The 14,281-nt window shown below is 43.9% G+C and overlaps 1 protein-coding gene across 1 annotated transcript in view; it reads right to left on the reverse strand.

The window, feature by feature from the left end:
* LIX1 (limb and CNS expressed 1) overlaps positions 1-14,281 on the reverse strand; it is a 198,072-nt gene that overhangs the window by 17,539 nt on the left and 166,252 nt on the right. Inside the window, exon 5 of the mRNA XM_077289588.1 lies at positions 3,830-3,907. Coding sequence (XP_077145703.1) covers positions 3,830-3,907 — 78 coding nt within the window. The remainder of the gene's footprint in view (positions 1-3,829; positions 3,908-14,281) is intronic.

Below are 14,281 nucleotides of genomic sequence, written 5' to 3' on the forward strand. Positions count from 1 at the left end.
TCAATCAGGCTGGTCTGGTCAAAAGGGCGTTGTCTTCCCCCAGATTTTGCGTAGTTTTCCGTTGGTGGCGTAGTGGTGTGCGCATGCCCAAAGTCCTGAATCCTCTGCCAGGGGATTTAAAAGAGCGCGCTGTTCGTTTTCATTGGTGATCGGTGGGCGCGGCCATCTTCCTTTGGCCGCGCGTGCGCAGAAGCGGCGCTCTGCTGGCCGCGGCTTCAGGAAAATGGCCGCCGCGATATCCATCTGCGCACGCGCGGCATCCCGCGGCCATTTTCCTGAAGCCGCGGCCAGCAGAGCGCCGCTTCTGCGCACGCGCGGCCAAAGGAAGATGGCCGCGCCCACCGATCACCAATGAAAACGAACAGCGCGCTCTTTTAAATCCCCTGGCAGAGGATTCGGGACCTTGGGCATGCGCACACCACTACGCCACCAACGGAAAACTACGCAAAATCTGGGGGAAGACAACGCCCTTTTGACCAGACCAGCCTGATTGACAGGCGAAAACGGAGACTTTGCAAAGGTATTTCGGCAACTTAGGTGGGTAATAAACGCATAACAAACACACTAATGTAACGCCCACCTCTGCCCCTATTTAACGCTATTTTTATCCCATCTTCCAAAAACGTGGTGACAGGTTCCCTTTAAACTGTCTTTTGGACCACTCTGCTCCAGGTCGCTCATATTTGAAGGCACCTTCTCCCAACGGCAATTTTAAGATCCCTCCACAGGTGTTCAATGGGATTTAGATCCGAACTCATTGCCGGTCACTTCAGAACTCTCCAGTGCTTAGTTTCCATCCATTTCTGGGTGCTTCATGAAGTATGTTTGGGGTCATTGTACTGCTGGAAGACCCATGACCAAGGATGCAAACCCATCTTTCTGACACTGGGCACTACTTTGTGACTTAGAATTCTTTTATAATCTTCAGATTTCATGAAGTCTTGAACACAACCAAGGCACCCAGTGCCAGAGGCAGCAAAACAACCCCAAAACATCTATGAACTTCCACCCAATTTGACTGTAGGTACTGTGTTCATTTCATTGTAAGCCTCATTCTGCTTTCAGTAAACAGTAGAATGATCTGCTTTACAAAGAGGTCCATCTTGGTCTCATCTGTCCACAAGATGCTTTCCCAGAAGGATCTTGGCTTACACACGTACATTTTGGCAAACTGCAGTCTAGCTTTTCTAGGTCTCTGTGTCAGCAGTGGTGTCTTCCTTGGTCTCTTGCCATAGCGTATCATTTTATTCAAATGTTGATGGATAGTTTGAACTGACACTGATGCACCCTAAGCCTGCAGGACAGCTTGAATTTCTTTGGAACTTGATTGGGGTTGCTTATCCACCTTCCGCACTATCCTGTGTTGCAACATTTCATCAATTTTTCTCTGCCATCCATGTCCAGGGAAATTAGCTACAGTGCCATGGATTGTAAACTTCTTGATTATGTTGTGCACCATGGACAAAGGAACATCAAGATCTCTGGAGATGGACTTGTTACCTTGAGATTGTTGATATTTTTCTACAATTTTGGATTTCAAGTCCTCAGACAGTTCCCTTCTCTTCTTTCTGTTCTCCATGCTTAGTGTGGCACACACAGACACACAATGCAAAGATTGAGTAAACTTCAATCCTATCTATCTGGTTTCAGGTGTGATTTTCAAATTGCCCACACCTGTTACTTGCTACAGGTGAACGAGCATCACATGCTTGAAACAAAGTTGTATATCCACACTTTTGGAAAAGTGCCAACAATGTTGTTCATTTTTGGGGTTTTTTGTGAAATTATGTCCAATTTGACTTTTATTCTCAGTTTTGTTTGTGTTGTTTTAATACACACAAAGGAAATAAACATGCATATACTAAAACATGTGTAATTGCAATAATTTTCTGGGATAAATACTTCATTTTCTGGAGCAATTTCAAGCGTGCCAACACTTTTGGCCATGACTGTATATGGGCAACAAGTGTCTGGCACAGTGTGTGGGCATCACTGTAGTGGTTGGATAGAAAGATGAGCCTGACTGCTGCATTCTGATTAAAGAGGACAAAGATTGGAGAGAGGGAAGTCTGAATAGTATGAGTTACAGTAATCAAGGCAGAAAGGAATTAGAGTAACAGAAAGAAAAGAGAGGATTCTGCAGATGATTTTTAATGTTGTGAGTAATGGAAGGTTGGAATCCACACACTTACATAGAAATATCAGGTTTTCAAAAAGTTTTAACATTTTAAAGATTCTGTTACAGGTACAGGGAAGACATGATGTCAGAGAAACTGACAAATTACATTAGTGTTTTATAGTAGCGCATGGGTGATGTCATGGAAAGGAAAATATAACTGGGTGTCATCAGTATAAAGATGGGACTGATTGTCCAGTGGGGACTTCGTACACCATAAAATAAAGAGATCCTAGAATAGGACCCTGAGGAACTCCAGCAATAACAGGAAAAGGAGAAGAAGTAGCTCCAAAATGATTCACTGAATGAGGCTTCTTTTACACTTACCGTGGCATTGCGTCCCATTTTTGCGGCCCCTATAGATTTCTATAGGGCCGCAAACACGGACTACAATAATTCAACGGAGCGCCGTATGGCCGTGAAAATATATCGACTGAAAATCAATGGGGCCGCAAAAACAATGGAAGCTTATTTTTACTGTGCACTGTGACTTCCGGTTGTGTGGAACGCCATTTTTTTCCAATATTTTTCCATAGTATTAGAAACCCGAAAAACAGCGATCAGCAAGTTTTTTGCAGTCCGATATTGCGGCAGACCGTGAAAATTGCGACGATACGGCCCGCAAAAAAGCCCGCAATAACGGGCTGCAAAAAGCACGGTTAGTGTAAAAGAAGCCTTAGGATGAGAACCAAGAGTGCAGTAACCTTGAGGTTAATCGAATAGATGAAACGTAGTAGTAATTGATGATCTATGGTGTTAAATGCTGCTGAGATATTCAGAAGAAGCAATATAGAATAGTGTTTGTTACATTTAGCCATAAGGAAATCATTGCAGAATTTAGTAAGGGCAGTTTTTTTTAGAGTGTAGAGTGTGAAAACCAGATTGTAAGGGGTCAAGGAGACAGACAGCTGAATATTTGAGAACAGACTTAACATTTCAAGAGTTTGGAAATTAAGGCTATGGGATAAGGGATGGGTTGGTAATTAGCAGAGCATGATGGGTCAAAAGATTGTAATTTTAGGGGTAATATCAGAAAATGAAAACAAGAACCTGAATGACTGTGTTATATTTTCCATACTTTAACAATTTAGTCAAATGGAACTTATGATACTTGACCCATTAGACATAAGACCCAACAATCAGTGAACAATATGCGTCCGTTTCCATTTGTTGTAATCACTCACTAATACACACACATATGCTTTCACATGTTGACGAGCGCAATGAAATATATTTTCCCTTTACTTATGTGAGATCATTATCACAGTACAATGGGAACTCCAGCGGCCTTAGACATGGGAAAATGTCTCACAGCCTGTCAGCGTCAATGATGTATTTGCCAGTTTTCAGCAATGTTTCTCATTGAGTTGATACAACCCATATCATTTATTAACAAATGCAATTTGATATAATTGTGCACAGAAAGCTTACTTTATTTTCCCCAGCTCTGTATTTAATCACACGCTCAACAGTTTACTTGCTATTGGCAGCGTAATGGAGAACAAGAATTGGCATTGAAGATGACTCTGAATGCAAAAATCACAGATGTTTCTTAGTAAAGCCATAAGATTCCAGAATTAGGAAAAAACTCATGCTGGGTAAGTGTTTATGGTTTAAGCGCATGGACTGGGTAATGTGCTAGATATTTCTTACCTGACGAGAGCATTTTGTGTCTCTCAGGGCTTTAAGACTTCCATTCCAGTGTAGAAGCTGAAAGACTATCATCAGTTCCTGTAACAAAGAGGGTAAAACTTGGAATGATCTATGCATTTCATTACACTACATTATTTACTTAGCATGTACAGTACATTATACATAGCTATGTATAGTCCTTACCCTTAAAGGGGCTTTCCCACAAACAAAAGTTCATTTTAATCAATAAATCTTGGAATAATAATAAGCTCCACAATTGGATGTGTTTAAATAAAATCTTCCTGTGCCGAGATAATCTTATAAATGTGCCCCTGATGTGTACTGTGTAATGGCTGTGTCTGACCATAGAGGAACATGGTCTGATCATATCACAGCTCCTGGGCAGCAGGGAAGCAAAAGAGAGTATACAGACAGGATAGCACGGGATCACAGCTGATTCTTTCTTTGAATTAAAACATTGTTTAAAAACAGGCAGGGAAATGTTTTACCTCACAGAAACAATCATCTGTGACCCTGTGCTGTAACGTCTGTATACTCTTTTTTGCCTCCCACCCCAGAGATCTATTGACCAAAATGAACTTTTATACTTGGGAAAGCCCCTTTAAGGCCAAGGGGGACAACATTAGGTGGGGTTTAGCATGAAAAGTTGGGGCAATTGTCCATGACTGGGATCTCCCTCAAAGCACGCCAAATAGTTTACAAACTTGATTTTCTCTATGTTATTTTAGTAAAAATTCAACACAAAACTGTACATGGTTTAGTAGGCATAAAACATCTGACAGAATTCTTATAACGGTAGGATAGTACCTGAGTACAAGGTAGAATCTGTGCATGTGTTTTTGATTTTGGAGTTCAATGCACCAATTAGTTTTACAGAATATACACACAAATCATAATGTACGATGACTAGAGATGATTGAATTTTTTAAAATCCAAATTAATTAGCTAGATTCGGAGGATTTTTCAACAAAATTTGAATTGCAGGTTCTCCAATTGCTCTGAATATTTGTGTATAACACTCAAAGGTCTTCCAGGATTGCATAAAACCTTTTTAATCTTCCTAATGCAAAGATAGCCTTAGTAAAGTCAAAGTGACATCACAATAGAAACAGATGGTAGCTCCAGCCCATTTAACAACAGGATTTCCATGTTTTTTTTTTTTTTTTTTTAATTAAAACAGGGTCCAAAAATTATCTTTCTTAGACATTTGCACAGAAAATTTACTCAAGCTGATGGTGTTGCTGTAAGAGGTAACATCATACTGCTGTGACTGAGACAAGTAATGTGACATATATTACTTCCTCCCCACTAATATGATTGCTGGAGGCAAAGTAGGCCAAGTGCATCCGTAGTTCGTAGTGCTATTGCCCAGATGGCTGATGCTTTTAGTGGTAGTGGTGCTTTTGATAGTGGCTCCCACATTTTTTGCTATGTTTTTTACCCTGTCTATTACCATTACCATATTTTTCCATAAATTTTGTACAATACTAATTAACTTTTGACAATAATTTCAACCCCAATTATTTAACCCTTGTTACACCAAAAAGGATGTAATAAAAAATGATAGGTAAACATGCAGAAAGCAAAATGTAGTAGCAGGCGTCAGTATAGGTATGTATGGTTGTCAAATTGGACTAGTAAACAGGTTCGCAAAAACAGACATGTAATGTTAAATGTCTAGATTTTTTGAAAATTTGGGTAGACTTTTACTAACAGTTGTAATTAAAAACCTAGATTGTGGGGAATTAGCTTTTGCATTTTTTTAAACTATTTTTTCTCTCTTCTCAAAAATGCAAATAAAAAAAACTCAACGTCTGACACTGATTTCAGATTTTTTCTGTAAAAACATTTGTGCTGACTCATGCAGTGCATTCGCAGTTTGGAAAAGAACCAGTGTCCCTAGGCTTTTTTATATTGGAGGGGCTCTTGGGGACCTCTGATTTACCTAAACCTCTTACACAACCATATTCTCTTCTAAAGTCATCTGTTGTCAAACCTTATGATAAGTCTTATGTGAAATGGGTGGCGGATATACCAGACTTGACTGTGGAGGAATGGGGAGAGGTGTAACATACATTTTATTCCTCAATGGTGAGTGCTAGGGACTGTTTGATTCAGTCAAAATTTCTAAACAAAGTTAACTACACAAAAGAAAGGTAGAGGAGGTTGGGATGGCTCTGGATGATCTGTGTTTTCATTGTCAAGCAGTGATGGACTCCTTTCTGCACTCAGTTTGGTCCTTTCCAATAATGTTTTCATTCTTGTCTGAGCTACTTCTGTTTTTTCATGAATTTCATGAATTTTTCAGTCTACCACTCTCATTTTCTTCAGTGCTACAATTATACAACATATTACTGACTGGAGCATTTGTCCAATATTTTAGGGTTTTCTCCTACTCTCTCTATTGCAAAGTTACAAGCTTTAACATACTTTTATTAATCTAAAACCACCCTAAAATGTCTTCTGCATTCCCTGACTAGGTTTTTATACAGGTTATGATAGTCCCTCCTGATTGGCTGCACCATACCATGTGAAGTGATAGATGCAAGGCATTATGGGAAGCCCTGAGGTCATGTCAGCCTTTTCTGATGCAATCTACTGCAATGTGTAAAAAGACAGTGGCCATTTTTTTAAATAATTTACACAAATCGAATTCAAGAAAATTCAACACAAATTTGATCTGCACCAAATCTATTTGATCATCTCTAATGACGAGTGTATCACATTCTCAAGAGACCTGCTCAATAGTCCTTCAATCCTCCCTAAGTGTTTTTTTTTTACTTTTTTTCTCTGCCTGTTCTAAGTGGAGAGCACTAAAGAAAAACTGAGAAGAGCAAGCATAAATTCTGCAAATCCTGCTTGATTTAAAAACAGTTGTTGAATATGTACGATGCAGACAAGAACAATTAGCTTTGAATATTATTATTCTTTAAGTTAAAAAGTAATATATGTCAACTTTAACTAATCAATTACATAGTTCTTTTTTTTTAAATCCAACAATCTTTAGAGGGGTTCTCCAAGAATGAGATAACATGTCGTCCCTGATATACCCGTATTTTTCGGACTATAAGACGCACCGGACTATAAGACGCACCCAGGTTTTAGAGGTGGAAAGTAGGGAAAAAAATATTTGAAGCAAAAAAGGTGGTAAAATATTTAATAACATAAACATACTATTATATGTATTATTATATATAATAGTATGTTATTATGTTGGAAGCTGCGGGTAGAAGATGGCACTGAGGGACCAGTGTGGTGTCTGTAAAGTACTGTATGAAGACGCTGGAGGGTGAGTATAAGAATGGGGGCACAGGGCTTATATTTAAAGCACCACTCCAGCACTGAAAAATAACACTGGAGTGCTGCTTTGAGATCCCATTGGGAGAACTATAACTCCCAGCATGTCCTGGAGATCCTATGGCATGCTGGGAGTTATAGTTCACCACAGAAGTGGCAGAATGCTTTATTGTGTGTTGTAGTGACTAACCTTTTAATTGTGGCAGCCAGCCAGCTGTGGTGAGGTAAAATGTTGGAGCATCCCATCCCATGACACCACAGAGCGCTCCCTCTTGTTGCCTCTCCACAGCACAGGAGTAAGCTTGCAAATTGTAGTGTGGTGTCTGCAGGACCTGTGATGACATCAGAAGAGGGAGGGCTCTGTGCTGCCATGTGATGCTCCAGTCCGCCCTCTTCATGACATAACACAGGTCCTTGTGCTGGAGCAGTCAGCATCCAGCACAGCCCCGGCAGGCAGGTAGGCAGCAATCTTGTCCCCTCTGGCCCCTGCTGCTGCCTCCTCCTCCAGACACACAGATCTCCCCAGCTGCTGCAGGAATCCAGCGCTAGGGAAACCATGTGTGTCCCTGTGACGGAGTATTCATTTGCTGCTTGGCTCACTGCTCAGCTGACCGGTGGGCGGGGAAGCAGCTAATGAATATTCACTGCACTTTAATGATCGGGACCATGTGGTTTCCCCAGTGCTGATTCCTGAAGCCTGGCAGGGACATTTTTCTGCCTCCTGCCTCCCAGTGCAATCCCACTCACTGCTGCCCCTTCCCCACGTTACATCCCTACCATAAAACGCACCCACACTTTCCTCCCAAATTTGGAGGAAAAAAGTGAGTCTTATGGACAGAAAAATGCGGTAATTCAAACTGCAGGCCATCCTAGTCACGTGTCAGGACAGGATGCATACTGAAGGTTACACAGCTCCTGAAACCTCCGTTTCAACTGACATGAGCTGTGTTATATATACCTCAGTGTGCAGCCAGGAGCACGACTGTCAGATGTGAAGAAATAAATCTATTCCTCGCTGAGCACAAAGGACATTATCTCCAGCGTCATCCACCTCAAATGTTTATTTGTTTTCACCTCGGTGAAGTTAGTCTCTGTGCAATGTTATAAAGCTGTGAAATTGATTGCAGATGAAGAGGATGAAGCTGGAGAACTCCTAAGCAAGCACAACATGGGTTAAAACATGTTTCTTCACATATTGCAGCCATGCTCCCGCTCGCCGACTGAGGTATTGTGTGATACAGCTCTTGTCAGTTGAGACACACTTCTGGGGAGCTGTATGTCTTCAGTCTGCAGCTTGTACTAACACATGAATAGGGAGGAATATCAAGGAATACAATTTATCTCATTATTGGAGAACCTCTTTAAAGGGAGTCTGTCACCTCCTATAAAAATCATACTTATGGTATTATGGTACAGATTTGTTTTATTTTATTGGGTGTAAATACAGTTTAATTTCATATGTAATTGAGGAGGCTTTAGTGCCCCCCTTCAATTTCCATCTCCACCACTCAACTTGTAATGATTGACAGCATTGTTGTCTGTATTGAAACTTCAGCCCTTAAACAATGTGCATGCCGAAACCCACTGATCCCCCCTGTCCTGTCTGCAGCAGCCATTTGGTGGACACAGGATGGTCAATGCCGACAAGAGATGAGAGCATGCTAACATTGTGTGAGTGCTCAGCTTCTGCAATGTCAGTGTTTGCAGAGCTGTGGATTTAATACAGGCAGTGCTCCTTGTAATGCTGTCAATCATAACAATAGGAGGGGTGGAGGGTGGTAACTGGGGGGTGGAATGGTGCGCTAAGGCAGCACCTCTCAATTACAAATGTTCTAAAACTGTTTTTACTTAAAACAAAATAATTAAAACCTGTACCACAGGTATGATGCTTAAAGGGATTAAGTGCCCAATGTGAATGTATAAATGTTTTAACTTGAGTACTGACGATGACAGATTCCCTTTAACAAAGACCATTGTTCAACAGTGTTTTGGATCAAGTTTCATCTGTGTTTAACTTTTTTTTACTATGAGTGTTTCACTAGTGATTTTCATGTATGGAAAAATAAAAAAATTACAACGCTTTTCATATTCATTGCAATGTTAATCATGGGCAGCACACGGACTGCACACTGATGACATCGGTGTGCAGTTTGTGATTTTCACAGAATCATAGACCTGCATAGGTAATTTTATTGACCGACAGAACAAGTGTGTGATTCAAGGACATCTGAATGAGGCTTTAAGGACACTGCTAGCTTTGACCTTTAAAGTATTTTTTTTCCACCATTGCAAATTGAGAGCCATAAATTCTAAGTTTAATTTTTTTGTAGGGCAGGTTGTATATTTCATTTATACCGTATTAGGATACATACTGTAGCAGAGAGAGATGGCGTGCTTTCTCACAACTATCAGGTGAGCAGGTACTGCAGTAGAAAAACGCCTATATTTTGGATAATACCTTATCTTGCGCTCCTTTATTCTACATTTGCAAAAAAAAAAGTTTCTGTGCACTGTGTTTGTACTTCATTGCTCTGTTAGCTGTTTTCCAGAATAGATCAACTATCCTGCGCTCTGCTTTGACTGCACAATGGCGCTTATAATAACCAGGCAATGCAGAGCTTAGACACAAAGAGAGACGAGCTATGTTGGTGCCTGCAGCAGACAGATCAGTGAAGCGAAACTGCAAATACTGCTCTGTTGATGCATATGGCAGAAGATAATACTCTGTTATATGCATCAATATCTGTCTGCTGCAGGCTTCAAACACAGCTCAGCCTTGGTTTCTTAGCCTTGAATTACCTAGTTATTACAAGCTCTCTGTTGCAGGCAGAGCAGAACCGAGTGTTACATAGTTACAAAGGTTGAAAAAAGACCTAGGTACATCAAGTTCAACCTTTCTCCACCAATTTTTTATTTTGTCACTAAATTAACTCTAACCCACAATGTTATGTGTACTGAGGAAATAATCCAGCCCTTTTTTTTAAGACAAAAAAAAATGTTATAGTGTCTGCCATTTCTACCTCTTGTGGTCGGGCTTTCCACATTCTGACTGCTCTAACTGTAAAGAACCCTTTCATATTTAGCTGTTGGAATGTAGGTCCTACACTATACAGTTGTGCTCTGGTGGAAAACAGCTAACAGGCAATAATGTAAAAAAACACAAGCAGTTTCATTGATACAGGTGACAGAATATAAAATCAGACTGGCAGAATATAAAATCTGGCTGTCAGAATATAAAATCAGGCTGGCAGAGTTGCGGACAGCCACATACAGTGCACAAAAGAACAGAGAGAGATTAGCTTCACAATGTACCAAATATCTGTGGTATGTGCAGCTGAGCATAGCCTGCAAAGCTAACATTCATCAGTCAGAGGAGCTTCTAGCACAGATCTTAATCACCAACTTAGGCCAGTCTCACACGTCCAGATAATTCCGGTACCGGAAAAATCGGTACCGGAGTTATCCGTGTCCGTGTGCTCACGTAGACTATCCGTGTGGGATCCGTGTGATGTCCGTGAGTACGTTTTTAAGGTCCGTGTGCTGTCCGTGTGCTGTACGTGTGCTGTCCGTGTGTCCGTGTCCGTGTATTGCAACAATTTTTACAATTTTAACCCTATGACAGGAAAAACGCACACGGACAGCACACGGATGGCACACGGACAGCATCCGTGTGCGGTACGTGTTTACACGGACCCATTGACTTTAATGGGTCCGTGTGATCCGTGCGCTCCCACTAACACTGACATGTCTCTGTGTTTTGCACACGGACACACGGTCCGCGAAAAATCACTGATATCTGCAGAGACACATTGATTTTAATGTGACTACATGTGTCAGTGTCTCCGGTACGTGAGAAAACTGTCACCACACGTACCGGAGCCACTGACGTGTGAAACAGGCCTTAGACAAGAGAACTCCGGAGAGAGAGTGAGGGCTCTGCAACACTGAGGACAAGCAGGGTGCTGCTGGGAAATGTTGATTTTGCAGTATAAGAATAGTATATGAATTGGACCATCCATTCAGTTATGTAAATCTGAATGCACAAAGGGGCAGATAGCGATGGAAATATAGAAAGAAACAAGAAAAACTACAAGTGAGCTTATGCAGCGCCCCAGAGTCCTGGTCGTTGCAGTACTGTGGCTCCGCCACTAAGGGGAGCTATGGTACGTCCGATGGCACTGAAGGAGTTCATCTGACCAGGTATCACAGACACCAATACATTTCACAGCCGGGCCTCCAGGGGGAGCTAAGGGTTCTATTCATTAGGCCACTCCCCACCATTGTGGGTAAACTGGGGGTCAGGCAGGAAGTTAGTTCAGAAAGCTGACTGGGTTGGAACCAGGCAACACCTTGTGGCAGAGGGTGTTGTGGGAGAAGATTCGGTAGGGTCCCTGTCAGGGGTGGGATCCTGACAGAGGCCTGGCTACAAGAAGGAATATAACGGGACCGTGCCTGCTCAGCATAGCGGCGGTGCCCAAGGAAGGATTAGAAGCGAGATAGATTGTGCTGAGTGAGAAACGAGATCAAAGCAAGAAGGAGAATACCAGTAGGAGTCGTGCTGTAAGACCGAGGCAACATCCTACTGAGGCGCACAACCGGCGGCCGGAACGCCGAGGGAGTATTACAATATTCAGCTTCAGGCAATACTCTAAACCAACGGCAGGACAGTCAGTCTAAGGCGGGCTGTCTCACCCAAAATCACCTATGCAGTCTTGGGGGGCAACTTGTGGAGAGGGGCGACTCTAGGGTCCCGGAAGAGCTCCGAGCCTACCCGTCATACGGGTGCCGTCCTGACCGCAACATCAGGGAGGGACGGAGGGTTAGCAGAACATCATCTAATCAAGTTGTGAGGGAACTTAAGAAACGGACACAACAGTTGTGGGGACTTTCCGTAAGCACAGCAGGGAAGGACCACAACACCTAGCGCTAGAAGGAAGGCACAGATTTCCACCTGTTAAGAGAACTCTGGAGGTGCCATTGGACCAGCCGGACTTGCGCAGCCTGGTTATCCGGATTCCGGACTGAGGACCCAGAGATCTTCAGTAAAGAGGTAAAGAGACTGCAACCTGGTGTCCTCGTTATTTACTGCACCGCACCACCACCACTATCTACATCCGTCACTTCATAAACTGTGCGCCCCTCGGCAGGGTCACGGACCGGGGCCTAGCCACCGTGACAACCCCAGAGCAGAGACTCAGAGGCCCGGTACCGGGTACCCCTCGGCCCTGCGGCAGTGGGGGCGCTACAACTTGGCGTCACGAACAGGATCTACTTAAGCCTGAGGAATCAGGTCATGTGTGCCTTGGAACTGTGATTTATTGTGCTTGGACTGTACTTTATTGCAAAGACTGTGTGTTGCCATTTACCGCCAAAAGTTCCCGCCAAAAGTCGCCGCCATTGCAGCGTCCCAGGGAGCGCGGAGGAAGAAGAGGGGCGTGCCATGGGAGGAGACTACCAAAGTGGCGCCAGAAGTAGCGACCGCCCCCTCCAACTCCTGCTGCGAGAGGACGACTTACCCAGCAGCCGAAGAGAACCGCCCCCTGACTTGCAACGGCGGGAACGAGGTGAAGGAGGAGCCCGACCTTGGAGAAATGGCGGAGCCAGGTGCATGCGTTGCCGCCGAATGCCCGACAGCGACGATGAGCAGCAAGTGCCCGAGCCACAGCGAGGTGATCCTGGCCTGCCCCTGCCCATCAGAGACGGGCTTGCGTCCACCGCCGGTGAAGGACCTGAACTCCTTGGAGCCGCCAGTGGAGGAGCCGAGCTTACCTATCCCAGCCACGGAGCCGTGGAGGGCGGAGCCACATCCAGAGACCACTCCGGAAGGGCCGCGGTCCGGGCTGCAGCCGATTCCAGTGTCCTTGTCAACGGACCGGAGCGACATCGGTGGAATCACATCAGGCGCAGTGGAGCGGGTAGTCCTCACCCCCGACGCGATGGGGAAGCTGTTACCTCCACTACCGACCAAGGTGGGGGAACCCATAGATGTAGGCCCGGACGGGGTGATCCTCCGGTGGGACACCCCCTGGAATGAGCCGTATGGAGCTCCGGGGGAGAGCCTCACCCTTGCGGTACTTACCTGGGAACAGTATAAGCAATGTCTAATACAACACTGGAAAGATCGAGACGAGACCGAACAACATGACACACAACGTAGGAAGTCTGCGCACGGCAGGAAAGACGTGGTAAAGAGGGGAACTGTGCTGGCCTAGCACCCGAAGAGGGGATGGGGCTCCATACAGGAACCGGGGCTACCAACTGATGTCTTTGTTACTAGTTACAACGTGAAAACTCCCTGCTGCAGTCGAGATGGTGACCCATTGCAAAGGGGGGATCAGGTGACTTACACTCGCCACCGGAATGCACAAGGATGGTGCGCTCGGAACGTACACCGGTGTGAGCCTGCGGGAGCGTCGCCTGTTGCCCCGATCATGATTGATCCAGATTTGCCAGATCTTGTTACTGTCACCACTGTACGCCTTGTAGCGGCTGCTGAACTTGCAAGCAGGGTTAGCCTCCAAATCCAGACACCGGCTGATCTGATGGCATCTGAGAGACCAACTACCAGCACAGGTGCTGCATCGGCCGGGAACCAAAGACCACCCCCTACACTACAAGACTGAGTAAGCAGGAATGCTTTAATAAATGTAAATAGTTACTGTTCTACTGTTTTGCTGCTAAACCCGTCTAGGGTTAACTCTTAAAGGGATCCCTTTGTTGACCCGGGATCCCTATTGCTTTTTGGTTGTTTTTCCACTTTTTGTTCCTGTTGAAAAGAACTGCCGCAATCATGAACAGTGCATGATACAAACTGCTTGTAAATAGTTCACACCTTATTAAAGGTGCTCCCTACTGGTTTTACTTAAAGAGAGACTCTTTGTGAAGATACCGCACCGGAGCTTTTGCTAAGTATGGACTGGTAGCTTGAGAAGATGTGCTACCTCATAGAGACTTGGTCCCCTCTTAAAGGGGATGTTCACGTATTGCGCTGATGAACCGTATTGCCTTAAGACAGTTGGGTGGCAATAATGTCTTGGAAAGAGAAAGTAATAATGTTGATATGAACACGTTAAATGTACCTAACTAGTTAAATGTGAAAAGTGTTTGATAATGTTGATGGAAGAACGAGGACAGGAAGTGAACCCGTAGGGGTTA

The sequence above is a fragment of the Ranitomeya variabilis genome, chromosome 1, assembly GCF_051348905.1.
Source record: "Ranitomeya variabilis isolate aRanVar5 chromosome 1, aRanVar5.hap1, whole genome shotgun sequence".
Classification (NCBI taxonomy): Eukaryota; Metazoa; Chordata; class Amphibia; order Anura; family Dendrobatidae; genus Ranitomeya; species Ranitomeya variabilis.